The sequence below is a fragment of the Hyposmocoma kahamanoa genome, unplaced genomic scaffold (assembly GCF_003589595.1).
Source record: "Hyposmocoma kahamanoa isolate Upper Pololo Valley unplaced genomic scaffold, ASM358959v1 92, whole genome shotgun sequence".
NCBI lineage: Eukaryota > Metazoa > Arthropoda > Insecta > Lepidoptera > Cosmopterigidae > Hyposmocoma > Hyposmocoma kahamanoa.
The window spans coordinates 13,796,406-13,812,420 of NW_020654748.1; the positions used below are offsets into that span (position 1 = coordinate 13,796,406).

Consider the following 16,015-nt stretch of genomic DNA (forward strand, 5'->3'; position numbering starts at 1 on the left):
TGTAAAGGAATATGAAAAAGCTAAAACGTTGAATTTAAATTGTAATGTCATCGCAGTACTGTCTAATTTTGCTTGCTTCGCTGTCAGTCGAACAAACGAAGACTAAAGCGTGAATGACGCTCTGTATACGATTTTAACGCCCTATAAGTTCGGACACTTTTTAGCGCGGACCCGACGTCCATATAATTGTAAGTCAATGACTTATGCCCTTTATATGCAGATTTTTCCTAAAGTTAAAAGACGAAACCAAAGTTTTTAAAATTACAAAGTAAAGTTTCTGTGTACATTACATCTTTTTTTTTTTATTCATTAACCCATTTATACGTCCCACTGCTGATCACGGGTCTCCTTTCGGGCGAGGATTTAGGCCATAGTCTGCCACACTGCTCATGGTAAATTACAAACTAAATTTCGCACGTTAATTCAAATAAAACTCAAAGGCGAGCCCGGATTCGCACCCACGGCTTCTGCTTGAAAGGCAGTAGGTCAAATCATAGGCTTACCACGGCTGTTGTCTTGTGTATATTTAACATATCGTCTTCGCCACACATCTCATTCTGGCGGCATAATTTTTATTTGTCTAACACCACAATATTTAACTTAAATTTCATTGAACCCAGAAAACCTGGTGATTTAGCCGACTAAATCCGATAGAACCGATTCTAGTAGCAAAATTCAACAATTAGTCGCTCCTTTGTGTAGTCGAAATAACAGATTAATTTTCACAAGGTATTAGAAGCCTCTTTCATATTTTGAGCTTCACACAGTCGCAATTTTTTTTTAATATGTTTTTTGTGCTTAGAGATCATCCTAACTTTAAACCTTCAGTACCTACAAGCAAATTAGAAAACACTTAACTTATACTTCTGCGTAATGTTAGAATTTATCGATAAACATTATGGTTATTAAGGATAAAAATAATAAAATGTTTAATGGAATTAATGATGAATACTTATAATCATATTTTAATTTTTTTATAATAAATAAGTGCGCATTTGACCTCCATCTCACCTGATGGAAAGTGATGATGAGGGCGACGATGTAGCATGCACACCTAAATAGTGCTTATTCACTCTCGCCTTGAAAAGGTTCAAGTTATAGCGTTCGGGAAATAAGTTCGTCCGTAAGTCATTCAACTACAAATTGATGTTACGATTAAGTTTTAATTTTAAATAACAAAATTTTTACTGCTTGTGCATTTCTTTCTTCTGAGAGCATTATCTTACTCGCAAGGTATTAATAATATAATTCCTATCGGTTTACCTACGAAATTAATTTTTCAGTAGGTATGAATGAAAAATTGTCTCATTATTGCAATCATTCTATATGTATCGGCTTACCGTCTTGAAATATCCACCTTTCTTTACGGTTACATGGTATTTCACTTTTACACGTAAGTACAACTATCAATAATAATTAATACTCTGCCAAGATTTTTGTGTATTCGAAATCAATATCCTAAATTAAGTATCTTGTATTTAAAAATAAACCAAAACAACGGTACGCAAGGTGCGGTATGTAAATATGTATTTTTCATAAGAATTAGTAAAATACGATTAGGTATAAACCCATACGATACATACTGTACATTCTAAACATTATAATCCCGACAAATGTGTAAAATTTTAATAAGCTTTTTCAACCACTTAAATTAAATGATTTAATTTCCCGAAGCTATTTACTTCGACAGGTTAGATTGAAAAGTTATAACGTGGAAAACGTTCTGAGCTTTACTAAGTAAAATCTTTTTAAGAAAATCTATAACCGTTGTAAATTCTAATGTATGAAATATGTGCTGTCATACCCATATCAATGTTTAAGAATACTTGTCTTTTTTTTGTATTTTGTACTGTTGTTATTCAAACACTCAAATATAACTGAAAGAAAAATATCCAGCTAAACTCTACTACATTCATTATTTCAACATGCTATTTTTTACTAACATATGAAATAAGTACCCATATCAATACATATAATACCCATATCGATGTTTAAAAATTATCATATCGTTTTATTTTAATTTTAGTGAGTCATATTTTGTACTCTTGTTTATTACGTACGGTCGAAACGGTCGCAACGAAAAAATATCCAGTAAATCTCTACTTCATTAATTAATCACAACATGTTATTTTTTCTGAATCAAAAGTAAATTAAAATAATGTATCGTAAATTAATAACCATGCCGCCTTCAGCGACACGCGTCCTGTACATTAGAGTCTGCTCACACGCATCGAACCGCGCCCACTGAGTCGGCGAACGTAAAAATTGTGACCCGTTCTTACACATATGATCTCGCTATATAAGAGTTTGCGGACTCGCTTTGCTCTCATTTAGGCTTACGCTTAACTTTAACAGACACTTCGAGTACATGTGTAACGTTTTAAAAACTTTAGTAAAATTTTCGAGTAGTTATTAATTTTAAAATGAAATCAGTAAGTCTAGGTGATCGATTGATTTATATACATAGAATGTTACTTTGTGTTGAAATAAGAACCACATTTGAATACCTGTTTTCACAAGTCATGCTAACAGAACACGTAAGACTCGGGCATACTTCATATACAAGTACAATAATATGTGTCTGATTTCAGGTAACCCTCATAACAGTGACACTAATCATACACACATTGGCTTACCATGACCCGGATTTGAATTACCATATAAGTCAAGTACAAAAACTTGACTGCGGAGATGGGGGTTACTCATATCCTGCTCCCGCGCTCCAGTTAACGACCACAGGAATCAAATATGCTCAAAATGTAGCCCAACCGTTACTTGCACACTCTTATCAGTACTCGAAAGATGCTGGATATGCTGCAAAGGTTGCATATCAATCTGTAGCGCCAAAGGCCACGTATGCTGCTCAGCCTGCAGCTACTTACCAGGCTATAATTTCTCATGGCAACTACGCTACTGCGTCCTCATACGCCACGCAAGAACAACAAAAAGAATTTCACGGATACGCTACTACAGCCGGTTTGTCATCAGTAGGATCTACCAGAACAGTGATTCCCCAAGCAACATACGCCCAAGCACCAATCATTGCTAAAATTACCGCTGCTCCATTAGTTGCTAAATTTGCAACTTCTCCTGCAAAAACGACATACGTTACTCAAGTGGCTCAACAAGCAGCTGTCTCTACTGGATCTCTTGCTAAAGCATCCCTAAATTCATACAATGTGCAATCTGGTGGACCAGTCGTTACTCAACTTTTCGCAGCAGCACCTGCAGCCAGATATGCGACGTCACCAGCTTTGAGAGCGCAACCCATACAACAAATTGTACCAGCGCGTTACACAGCAGTATCTGCGCCCATCACACAATACGCTCAAGTGCAGACACCCGTCACACAAGTGGTTCCACAGTACAGAGCACAAGTTGTTACTCAGCACGCAGCAACATCGGGCACCCAAGTGCCAAGCCCAAGTGTTCAGTATCTCGCACCAGTGGCATCTCAATACTCTGCGCCTATAACACGTTATACTACACAACTTACTGCTCAACAGTATGTTGCACCAGCAGTGGCTCAGTATACTGCTCCAGCTTTACCTCAGTATACGTCTCCATTAGTGACAAAGTACGCAGCACCAGCAGCTTTCACTCAGTACTCTGCAGTAGCACAACACGCAGCACCTGTAGTTGCGCAGTACGCCAAATCTGGAGTATCATCAGTACAATATTCTTCGGCTCCAATGGTGCAGCAAGTGTCCGCTCCTACATTGGTCGCAGCGCCTGCCCGCGTCACTGTGGCACCAGTCAAAGTCAAGAATGTTCACACTGAGTTCATAGAAAACTATGTAAGTACCTCCACTACATTTAAACCTTAGTCTATTGCACCTTTAAGACCAAGTTTAATCTTTTCACAACTCTTTTCATGACATAGTCGTTGATTATACAATTAATTACGCCTCTTCAATCCAATGTACTCAATAATATTTATCCTGATAGCGTAGTTTCTTCTAACGCCATGTCTACGGATGAATTGACTAATTAATAACAGCATGTTTTGTTATTACTACTGCAGGATATTACAGCATACGTGATACACATTTCAAAGTTACTACATACCCCCGCAGCGATTAGTTATGAAAGTAATATTTGACCGGTGCAACATAAGGGATTCTTGTTCCATTAGTCACTAGTATATGTAAGAATTATCAGCCGCATAAACTCTACCTACCCGGAGCCTTGTAAATTCACCCACAAAATTTTGATTATATTATTTCAAAATACTTTTTGTCTATGATTTCCTTTACTAGGTTATCTGAAGCTACTCGCCAATATCATTATTTCAAGCACTTTATACCAACCATTGAAAGTCTTCGCTTACATTCAAACTGTCTTACTTGTCAAAAGTGTTTATTTCGTATAATTTATTCTATATTTTGCAACAAAAATAATTTTTCAAACTACAGATGATTTAATTATAATGGTAGGCGTATAGTAAGAAACAATGTTTTACGAAAGAAATAATCTTTTTATAGTGTTTTATGTACTCATTTCCACATCTTTAACAATAAGTGTTTTAATTCGCTCATTTCAATTTGCGTAGGGTTACAAGTTAAACAGACAATCGAAATTCATTACTTTACATAACTTTTGGTGCGTTCTTTCATTTATGTAAATTTGGGATATAATCACACTCTTATTTAATAATCCGTTGAATTCGCTAATAAGTAATTAAAGAGGCATTTATTCAAATCGCTAGATGTTCGACATACAAAATTAATTATGCTAAAACATTAAACTACTATACTGCCCCAAGATTTTTTTTTTATAAAATATTTTATATAAAGTGTTTGACTGCTATAATAACTCCAAAATAAAGCCATCAAGATTCAAAATCTTATTAAAATAATATCGTTTAAAAAAATTTTTTTTTATAGTTACATATTCGAAATGAACTATTTTTTCGAATCGAAATCATGTTTATTTGTATTTTCAAACAATCAGTTTATTTGAAAAAACAAATACACGCGATTTAGATCCGAAAACAAGTAACATTTCCTATATTATATCTTATATCTTAGCACCGAGTACGATTACCACATATTGACGAACTTATTTTTGGCATCGTCCATCTTAGCATGAACGTACGTAACTTACTATTGCGACGGAAAAAGTTATTTACGAGTTCATAGTTTGCTGCAGAATGTTAAGGTCTACATTGTTATGTAAATAATTCTTTTTAACTTGTTTTAAGTTACTTCATTTAGTATTGCAAGGGGCGATACTGGTACTCGCGCTAACAATAACAAATTACAGTGGATTTGATGTTTTCAAACGCTTTAGATCCTTTTATTACTACATCACAGTAATATCGATCAAAGTATGTGCTAGAGTTGTAACGAATATTCGATTACTATTCGGTATTAAGCTTATTCGGCCTGTTTATTCTATTCGGCTGAATACCAAATAACTACAAACGGAAGAAAAAGCACAGTAAATTATCATATAACTTTTATTAATACTGAACGTGCAGTGTAAGTTCGCGAAAGAGCAATTCTTCGCTTCTTTATCTAAATGATCAAAGGAAATATAATGTAACTAAGTTTCTAAGAGATCAAAAAATGAAACATGTTAAATAAAAATTACCTACTTACATGTAGTTTCCTCATGACCAAAATCAACGCTAATAAAATCAACCAAGTACATATTATTGGCAAACCGATATAAAATTACGTTTTTGTTAATAAAAGCCAAAGAGAAATAAATAATTACTTTTTCCATTAGGCATAAATTAAACTATTATTAATTAATTAAATAACCTATGTCGTTTCATTATACGAAACATTTATTATGACTAAAGTGATATTTTTCGTGCCAATTTTCGTAAGTGTATTAATCAGGCCGAATAGTTTGGCCGAAATATTCGGTGTTCGGCCAGTGCTTCAAAATACTATTAATTGCAACACTAGTATGTATGTATGTCGTGCCCATATTTCTAGCTCTTTGCATTTATTTCTAAAATTTTTAACCAAAGTAACGTACTAACAAAACATACCGAATAAGGCAAAATTGACCCTATTAGTATAAATTGGCACGAGCCTAACAAAGGTTGATCATCGAGACAATTGCGTAGTGCGTTATCTCTAAGTAATTGTAACGTGGTGAACTTTACCTGACATTTCTCACGACATTTTGTGATATTACAGTATCATTGTTAAAGCAATACGCTTTCAAGGGATCCAAAATTTGAAACTTAATTATTTTTATCGTTCTCCATATACAGTGCTCTACAATTGTGCCTTGCTCCTTCATTCTGAAATTACACGATTGTTGGGATAAAAGGTATTCTTATATCCTTCGTCTTAAATGTGAGTTTTGAGGATTGGTTTTATCCATCTGTTTTCAACTGTCTGCAAATTCAAGGTTCGGAACTAAAAACGAGAAAAATCGATTTATGACTATAACCTTTCACTTATACGGTCATCTTTCTCTTACTTGGTTTTTTTGTCAAACAGTTTACTTTTAAAAAATATGAAAAAAGAGACCTGGGCCGTGTGCGCTAGATGATTCCAAAATTATGTTTGTTATGTCGTACTCAATTATAAAATCTGCTATTGATATTTCAGGATGCCAATCCAAAATACGCATACGAATACGCTGTCAATGACCCCCACACCGGTGACATTAAGCATCAGAAAGAAGAACGCAACGGGGAAGTTGTCAAAGGTCAGTATAATTTCTGAAAAATATATACTATGTGTGTAGTTGCAGTAGAGCTCCTTATGAAAGAGTTCATCCAGGGAAGTACAACATATTACCATTTTCTACAGCCAAGCACTCATGTGAGCATTACTGCGTTCCGGTTTTGTTGTCTCATTAGTATTGTTTCTTTTTTTTTACTCTTGATTTATTTAAGGGCTTTGATAATTATTTAACATGTCAGACTCATTGGAATACATCAAGACATTTAATAGAATTAAAACAGATACATCAAAATACCTACTACCTAATCAAACATGTTATACTTCGGTAAATCTTCGCGGCAATTTAGCTCCGACAAAACGGATTTTCTGTTTGAAACGAAGCAATTAGTTAACGGAATCATTTTCTGAGTTTCGGCTCTAATGTTGGATTCTCTATGGCTAAAACAAATGACTATAAAAAGGTAATGATGAATTGTGAAACTGATTTCATAACAATGTGTTGCAAAAATGTAACGGAAATATACACATTTATGAATGCTTGACTCGCTGGTTGTTCTAGGGCAGTTGAAATGTTGACCGCAGACGTTTATGCGTAGTATTAGATCAATCATTTCGCCATATACCTTCCGGCTACGTAATGCGACACTAAACACTTTTCATTTGGTCTACAATAAATACAAGACTATTAGGTAACTTCGAACAGTTAAACTCGTCCTTATCCATTTCTCTATCTATTCCATTTTTCAAATTCCAGCCAGTACAAATACTTACTTCTTTGTAATTAAGTTTTATTGAATGTCAGGAGGTTTAACCACCATATTCAGTTATTTTTTTGTAAAATGGTGGCAGACGCTATGCCAACTAAGCGACGGAACGGACCAACGGACCATCGGACCTCACGAACTCTTCCATGTATTTGTTGCAGATCTTTGTTTTGGTTTTTAACGACTGTTTTGCCATAGTGCCATCTGTGAGAAATCTATGCTAAAATTGAACGTCATGGCGGTGAAATTCAATAAAACTTAATTACAATTTATTAAAGTGACATCTCTTGTCAGCGGCTGGTAGCTGTAAAGGTACTTCTCTGAGTGAAGAAAAACTTTCATAGATTTCTCACAGATGGCGCTACGGAAAACCTTAATTTTTTTGTAAGTCTTCGATCTTTGTTTAATAATTACTTACTACTTTCTTAATTTAATTAAATATATACATATACAGGGTGTAATCGTTACGTGTGCCCAAGCGGTTATTCCGTAAATATAAGAAATATCAAAAACTTTCAAACTGATATCTTAAGTACGTTACCTAAAGAGTAATGTTGTCTGTAAACTTATTGTTACCTCTTAAAGTTAGTAGGTCGAATAAAGCCTCTCTACGAATGTCATATTAAATGTATGGAAGCGTTAAACGTTAATTTGTTGATATCTCTACTTTTATTTTTTAAAGTTATTGATGACTCATTAGGTAACGTATCTACTTTCGATATAAGTTTAAAGGTTTTTGATGGCACTTATATTTACGGAATAATCGCCTGAGCACACTTAACGATTACACCCTGCATAATACGTAAAGAGAAAGCCGATATTCTTACACAGGTTCTACAAAATGATGGAATAAATAAACATTCGGTAATATTCATTCTGTTAATAAATATGCATATAAAAACCATTTATTACGACTGGTAATTCGCACAAAAATCGCCAGTATTTAACCACTAAAAACATACGGGGAAAGGTAATAGTTAAAGTTACTATCAAAAAGCGAAAAATGTATGCACACAGAAAGATGTACGGACCATAGACACGCAAATATATATATGGTACGGACTTATTCAAAGTTTGTTTCGGAACAATAATGAAAATGTATTATTAATTTCTTACAATATCACCAAACTAAGCACTTATGTTGTAATTGCTTTGTAAATATCAATAACTTATCTACATACATGTATGTCTGTTATCAGGTCAATATTCTCTAGTGGAGCCGGACGGGTCAGTACGGACAGTGCACTACGTGGCCGACTGGGAAACCGGTTTTCATGCCGACGTACGCAATACCAGGGACAATCACAATTAGCATTAGGAGACCCGAACTCGTTACTACAAATCCGCCCTATATGGGCCTTAAACTTAGATACCGGGCCCTATATTACATATACGCTAACTATACAAAAGTAGAGAATTTAGATAACAACAGCTCTTATGTTATTAAAAGACTGCATTTTCTATTCGTTGTGAAAATTTATACCTACAGAGAATCGATCGGGTGTAAAAATAACTGTAAACCTGAACAAACTTTTTATTATTTTGTGTTTGATACTCAAATGTTGGATTACAAAATACAAAAATGTACAGTAAAACTATTTTTTTAAATCTCTCGGCAATCTTCGTGTTTCACCACCGGCTGTCGTTGGATTTCGAACACTTGCCCTTTGCACTTATGCTGAGATTTACAAAACAAATTTTGAATTGAACTAAGCAAAAATGGCGAGCTAAGCAAGTTTTTCGTATTTACGAAACCACCTTTGCCAAGTTTAAGCAAGAACTTCATTGAAACTTAAACTTAGACAAAATTCGTTTTGTAAATGCGAAAACTTTCTCGAAAAACTTAGTCGAAGTCAAAGTTTTTGGTTTCATAATAATAATAATAATAATAATAATAATACATTTATTTCAGATTCACATCCATATGTGTTAGTAACAATGACCTTATGAGCTATAATGCACATTATTTTATTTTTACAAAACAATTCAATTCATTTAAAAACTAAATTAATTACATAATTATGTCAATCTGCAACGTAGGCTTCGTCAGGAATATAAATCGTCAACAGGCTTCGTAACATAAAAATTAATAATGCAATTCGCCAGACTTGGCTATTTTTATTCACATATATATAAATATATACATATATTACATTGAAAAACGACCGGTCTGAATCTTAGCTGGTTCAAACATCCCCATAACATTGGCAGCATTACCGCGCTGAATGGCCAACGAAATTTGTTGCACCAAGTAAGATCCAGAGCCTGGATCACAGCCTCTAAGCCGACGACCAAACTCCCCGATGAAGTCAAAGTTCGTTTTATAAGTCTTAGGCTTAGCGTAGACAGGGCGCACTGAATCGACTTGGTAACGTATAGTGTAGCTATAGCTTTACTTTGGTTATATTTTTGTTAACTTGCTTGTTTAGATGTTAAGAAGTAAATGTTCTTATAAAAAGGGAAATAGCGCTACAGCTTAATTGCCTCCGGGGCCGAAAGTTTACCATGCTGGACCGTCACGCAGAAGTCTCGGGTTCAATTCCCGGATCGGGAGAAATATCTGTACGGCCTACATTTATTTCTCTCGTAACTTTGGGTTTAATTTGTGGTTGTCTATGTATGTGTCCATGGGACCCGCGATACAGGGTTTCCTTAGGCGGAGCTATAAGTGTATGCGTTATTGTTAAAATGTTAAAAAATGAGGTCGAAAACTTTGACCGGCTCTCCTGTAAAAAAGTGAACTTTTGACATGCAGCCGTTTAACATTTTTTATAAAAAATCCTTTTGAGTTTGTGTCTTGGAAATCAGAAGCCAGTTGACAAAAAAATGGTGGTGTATCTGATCATGCAAGAAGATCCAGTAGAAGGTATCTAGAAGAAAAACACGAATGCGCTGCTTCAACTAAAAAACAAACAACTTATTGAAAACCACGTTTACTACTTTATTCATTAAATCCGGCTGGTTTTGGACCAGCGCCTTCATCATATCGCGGCTGACGCTCTCCCTACGGAACAAATTAGTAGACCTTATGAATTTTAGTATGTGCTTGTTGCAGGTGTTTATTTTCGGTTTATTATTATTATTATTATTTTTGTATATTTGTCTCGTATGCGATCCATTATTAATCATCCAATTGTAAAATAAAACTTTCATTGTGCCTAAAAGTGCTAAATATGTGAGCCAGTTATTTCAATAAATCGACAGCCGCAAAAGCGGTTACTTTGGAGAAGCGCTTCTCCACTACGTGGCTTTCTTTTGTTTCAACGAATGTGTCTATAGCGAAAAAGGCGGTATTTTTGCAGATTACTTGAATTGCTAGTAGACAATACTATTCTGCACATTCATAAAATAAGTAAAAAATTAACCAGGATACTAGTTTGAGCCGCTATTTTGAATAATCACCGGGATGTACATTTACTATTGGAATTTGTGTCGCTTTCAACTTACCGCAGATTACAAAATATAAACTTTTTCAGTGTGGTGCGTTTGTTAAAAAATCCTAAGCATTGGCCAAATATTGCAATCGATAAAAGAAACAAATATTATGACATAAGAATTGTAAATAAAATTAATCGTACTAAAATAGCTAATACTTACAAAGTGAGATCGTGCCATTTCCAGAAGTGTCTTTGGCAACATCTACGTAAGTTTAACGAATTTAAATTAAAAATGATGATAGAGTATTATAAAATTATGTAATACTTACCTAAATTATAAAAAATGTACCGCTATTGTAGTTTTAAGTCATAGAATAAGTAGCCCTACATGTTTGATATAATTTAAATGTTATGCCTTGACAATACAATAAATATTTTTTATATATACTTCTTTTTTTTCTAGTTCATACTAAAATTATTTTTTACAAAACTAATTCCCTGTGTAATATGAAAACCAACTCAACTTTGGGTACTTTTTTAGCATCAAAAATAGACCTATTGCATGGTTTTGGGAATTGTAAACATGAATCTGATATTTGACTCTGAAATTCAAACATACTTTCAGTTACTTGCTTAGGCCTCTATCAATTTTTTATCATTATACCTAATCAGTATAACATTTACCTTTTATATAATAGTCTTTCTTGGTTATTAAATATGACGGCGGGTTATTCCTCCGTGGACTCACTCGGAGTCAAAAACTCGTCCGTCAGGTTCTCAGAGACCTTACCCCCTAAAAACAAAAGGTGCATGCACTCCACCTTTTTTTAAACATTTAGATGAACACTAAAAAAGTTTGAATTATGGAATTAAGATAACAACATTAATATAAACCACTGGCTACATATATGTACCTACACCTCAGAAATCTAAATTATTTACACACGTTTCATTTGAAAAAAGAATAAGGGTCGTATTCTAGAACTCTACTCAATGCTCAAGTCAGGATTTGAGTATGGTTTAAAGCACTCGAAATCATACTCAAGTCCCTGCCATTAGGGTCGTGTTTCCAGTGCTTGTGTTGCCAGTGCAATCCTGACTTGAACATTGAATAGAGTTCTAGAATACGACCCTTAATGACTTATCGTCTGTCAGTTTCAATTATACATTCATATTGTTTAAATGCATTGACTTACAATTTATTTGTAAGTCAATGTTTATATGGCGTTTTTTTGAGCAATCCTCTAAATATATTCATGACTATAATATGCTCTCGTTAAACAGAAATTAAGACGCAAATTGGGTAATAAAATATATTTAATAATATGGAAAAACATGTTATCTTAGTCTATCACAGCACCTGTCTTAAATTGCCCAAAACACCTATAAATATTTAAGTAGGTATGGCCACTGCCAAACTCCAAATACCTACACTATGTAAATAAGACCAAACAACTCGAGAGGGCTGCTAATCTCCATACTACTCGATCGTAACTCTGAAAAAGGTCGAAATTCCATCTCATATCTAGATTAGGCTGATCAACAGCCAGTACAGTAGTTTATATTATAAAATGGCCTATAAATTTCTCTTTAATACGCAATATAACTCAGTTTTTTTTTTCCTTGTAATATTATTTAAATATTAATCTTGAGCTAAAATTATTTTCTGAACTTTGACAAATATGCGTGTCAATAGTGGCATTGAGTGTTACAAACTTATTTACAACGCTTCCTAATATGGGTACATGGAGCTAAGCCTAGACAAAATAAGGCGATTAACACACTGCACCGCGCCACGCGACGGTGTGAGGGACGCGGAATAAACCGCGCGGTGGCGGAGACGCAGATTAGCGTCAACGCGCGGTTTAAACTGCGCGGGGGCAGCGGTCTAGCGGCCCCGCGCCACTTTAAGTTACCACGTTAAGTATTACATGTAGCTGAGATACTTTTTTGACAAGAAAGATTAATAATACAGAACTCATTCAGGATGCTGCAGTTTGCTGTCTATTTGGTTTTAGTTTACTCAAATAAAATGACACCCAATATATTGGATACTTTCCTTTTTACGAACCAAATCGACAATGGATCATTTCAACTTCACTATAAAGATTTAAGAAAATATGAAGATAAATTTGGTCGAGAACCATTGCAGAAAACTTAACACGTCCTTACACATAAAAATCTGTGCAATCTAATTAATTTGTTTGTTATCACTTGAAATTAGAGTAGCTTTCATAAATAGCAGCTTGTCAAATTAGGTACAAAAATAGATATTTGATACTCTTCGCGATATCTGGTTTACCAATAGGTACTAAATACCCGAATACCCTGTCTTGTACCGCGATTAGCATTCCTCTTGTGTTATTGGTCCAAGTTTTAGGTATGGTCACCTACACAAAATATTCTACATTAAACTTGTAACAAATAGGTAACGATTTGTTAACAAAGTTATGCCACAATATATTTATTTATTTCACCTCCCTTGTAATAACATTTCGGACAAGCAAACTCTGGATCTGCTGTCTTGTTTGCCTGTAAAAAAAAAACACTTTTATCTTTCAATTTGCACTAAAACTTACATGATCAAAATTATGACATTATTTCTCTTAAAACTATCAGAATGTATTCAATCATTACTAAGGACCTTGTCCAAATTACACTTTTTCAGTACTGAAACTGAGTTTGAAAATTTTAACCCATCATTATATACAGCCCAATTTTAAACTACTAATAATAAATTAAGAACAACTGGCAGGTGCCTTGCCCAATATAATAAGCAACATACCCATTCAAAGTGGGGACAAAAATTGAACCATTTAATTGTGGTGCACAAAAGAAGCCTCCCCGAACAACATATTCCTTTCCTAGGCGCCTGGCGCATCCTGGGCAACAATCAGCGAGAACCTTACGCCGATTTGCAAACCGTTCATCATGATGGCAAACATGCCATCGATAAGAGGAAGAAGAATCAAACTTTTAGTTAGTAGTCTTTCTTATCTTTATAAATGTTAGTTGTGTTTGAGAACAACCTAAAATTGCAAGTGTAATCTTTAATCTTACCATCAAACAATAATAGCAAAATATATGCGAACATCCCATAGTATAAGGCAGAACTGGGCTGCTTGAACAGAAAGCACATTCTGTGTGTATAGTCATTATAGCATTACTTGAAGCAACTCTGGCCCTTGTTTGATTGCTCCATGATACATATTTGAGAACATTTAACAACTTTCTTCGTAGTCCAAATATGTTTATTAGTGAAATTGCTGTGCCTATTAATTCCTGTAATTGAAATATTATACATGCTGTCATTATTGCGTACACATTTCTAGTAAAAGTCACTGCAGGTTCCTGTTGGAGAAAAGTAACTCTTGATAGAGCATACTTGAAAGATCTGGAAGAGGCCTATGCCAAGAGGAATACTAAGTTATAAGATTTATTATAATGTAAAAGTGTGGAAGTATCGCCTGCACCTTAGACACTGTTGTACAAAACCTGTTTAGTTGCAAGCTATATCATGTAATGGTTTGTTTTTGTATATACAATTAATAAATTATTATTCTATACAGCTGAAAAGGCTTAATAACAATAATAAAGCAAAAAACAAGTATGTCACAAAATTGTATACTTACAATAAAATTGTGCCACAAAAGTTCTCTAGTCCAAGAGAAATCAGACAAATCCTCCCTTGTGACTTTTTCAGCTGACAATTCCAAACCAAGTACAAAATCAATTAATAAGGGATACTTCCCACATTGAATAAACCTCAGAAAGTTGAATATATCTCCTATTAACTGAAATGTTTCCAGTTTGTGTATAAAATCTTGTATCTTTCTATTTGATGTGAAACTGTATACAGCTCTATCTTTCAAATATCTCAAGCCAACTGTATATCCATAATACCAGTATAACTTGCTCCTTGAAAAATTATCTGCCTTGTATTTGAGTGAAAGCATCTGTTGTCCAAATGTGTACTTGTTGTTATAAACTGAATACTTGAAAATCCATGTCCTGATTAGTAATTCTAGTTCAGGTAAAACTGGCTGAAGAATACCAGGCTGGAATACAATATGTTAATTAATGTTTTGCATTGTACACAATATGAATATGCTACAGAAAAGTAATAATTTACACTAGTTGGTGAAAGTTATGATCTAGGAAATTATACATTGAGCAAAAATTATAACCTTGCAGATCAAGAACTTTGTGAGAATTACTGAAAAATATGAAATTGCACACCTTGTATTTAAGATGTTTTTGTGATATTTTTCGGTAACACTTACCTCAAAAAATTTCGTAGCATTAAAAACCATCTGTTTAAACAGTTCCTCTAGTTGTTTGTCTAATTGTACTGCATCTAACTGTAACAATATATTTTAATATTTTTAGACAAATGTTATCAGTGATGTGATAATTAATTTGTTCTGATTTAAAGTTTTATTAGTTTACCTGCGTTACACGAGGTATGTATGTTATAGACATGTTGTTTATGTAAATTCCTCACTTCATTCCTAACCATTAGGCAAAGTACTCTGTGCAATACACAACATCAAAGGACTCAATTACTATGACAAAGCACGTAAAATAGTATTTCTCTTCATAATTTGTGGGCAACCATCCTCTAAGGAAAAACTTGAATATAATAGCACAGACTACTTTTTTTCTTTTTAATTATTTAAGGCTTTGGCAAGGCCTTCAGCCTAAACACGAAGTTTAATTATGTTTCTGTAAATATGGCCGCCACAAAGAGGATAGGCAATTTGAGGCGGCGTGCTTGGATTGACTCGGGATTCCTTAAAACGGGCCGATACGGGTATTTAAGTTCGAGATTCGTATAATTTCGCGTTTTAATCTTCGATTAAGTTACAATAGCACTATCCTATTCCACTTTAAACTAGATTTCACAAAATAATTGAAAGTCAAAATAAAAACGACACTTTTTCCTCCAAAAGGTCCAGAGCAAATCCGCACAGACTACTTAGTGAACTACGAATCATAGACTACACACTACATAATTATTTTATTTTAAATTTATTAAGGCTTTGACAAAGGCATCAGCCTAAACATGAAGTTTAATTATGTTTCTGTAAATATGGCCACCACAAAGAGGATAGGCAATTTGAGGCGGCGTGCTTGGATTGACTCGGGGTTCCTTAGAACGGGCCGATACGGGTATTTTAGTTCGAGATTCGTATAATTTCGCGTTTTAATCTTCGATTAA

General features: G+C 34.2%; 2 protein-coding genes across 2 annotated transcripts; one reads left to right on the forward strand and one right to left on the reverse strand.

Annotated features, from left to right (window-relative positions):
- Nucleotides 1-2,413: 2,413 nt before the first annotated feature.
- On the forward strand, nt 2,414-9,228 carry LOC113236568 (paternally-expressed gene 3 protein-like). The gene is made up of 4 exons (XM_026472704.1): nt 2,414-2,432; nt 2,592-3,797; nt 6,576-6,675; nt 8,617-9,228. The coding sequence occupies exons 1-4, from the start codon at nt 2,424-2,426 to the stop codon at nt 8,727-8,729; spliced, it is 1,428 nt and encodes a 475-aa protein (XP_026328489.1). The 5' UTR covers nt 2,414-2,423; the 3' UTR covers nt 8,730-9,228.
- Nucleotides 9,229-12,068: 2,840 nt separating this feature from the next.
- On the reverse strand, nt 12,069-15,595 carry LOC113236645 (peroxisome biogenesis factor 2). Its single transcript, XM_026472807.1, has 5 exons — nt 15,244-15,595; nt 15,078-15,155; nt 14,427-14,852; nt 13,855-14,076; nt 12,069-13,326 (listed from the first exon to the last, which is right to left on the reverse strand). Exons 1-5 carry the CDS (start codon nt 15,274-15,276, stop codon nt 13,243-13,245), a joined length of 843 nt encoding a protein of 280 aa, XP_026328592.1. The 5' UTR covers nt 15,277-15,595; the 3' UTR covers nt 12,069-13,242.
- Between the last annotated feature and the right edge of the window lie 420 nt (nt 15,596-16,015).

What these genes read in the sequence shown, in the direction of transcription:
- LOC113236645 (XM_026472807.1), bottom strand. Translation starts at nt 15,276, where the DNA reads ATGTCTATAACATACATACCTCGTGTAACGCAG. An exon ending in ACATACCTCGTGTAACGCAG is followed by an intron (nt 15,156 to 15,243) that starts GTAAACTAATAA and finishes ATATTGTTACAG; the next exon opens with TTAGATGCAGTACAATTAGA. An exon ending in TTTGCTATTATTGTTTGATG is followed by an intron (nt 13,327 to 13,854) that starts GTAAGATTAAAG and finishes TTTTTTTTACAG; the next exon opens with GCAAACAAGACAGCAGATCC.
- LOC113236568 (XM_026472704.1), top strand. An exon ending in CTGAGTTCATAGAAAACTAT is followed by an intron (nt 3,798 to 6,575) that starts GTAAGTACCTCC and finishes TTGATATTTCAG; the next exon opens with GATGCCAATCCAAAATACGC. An exon ending in CAACGGGGAAGTTGTCAAAG is followed by an intron (nt 6,676 to 8,616) that starts GTCAGTATAATT and finishes GTCTGTTATCAG; the next exon opens with GTCAATATTCTCTAGTGGAG.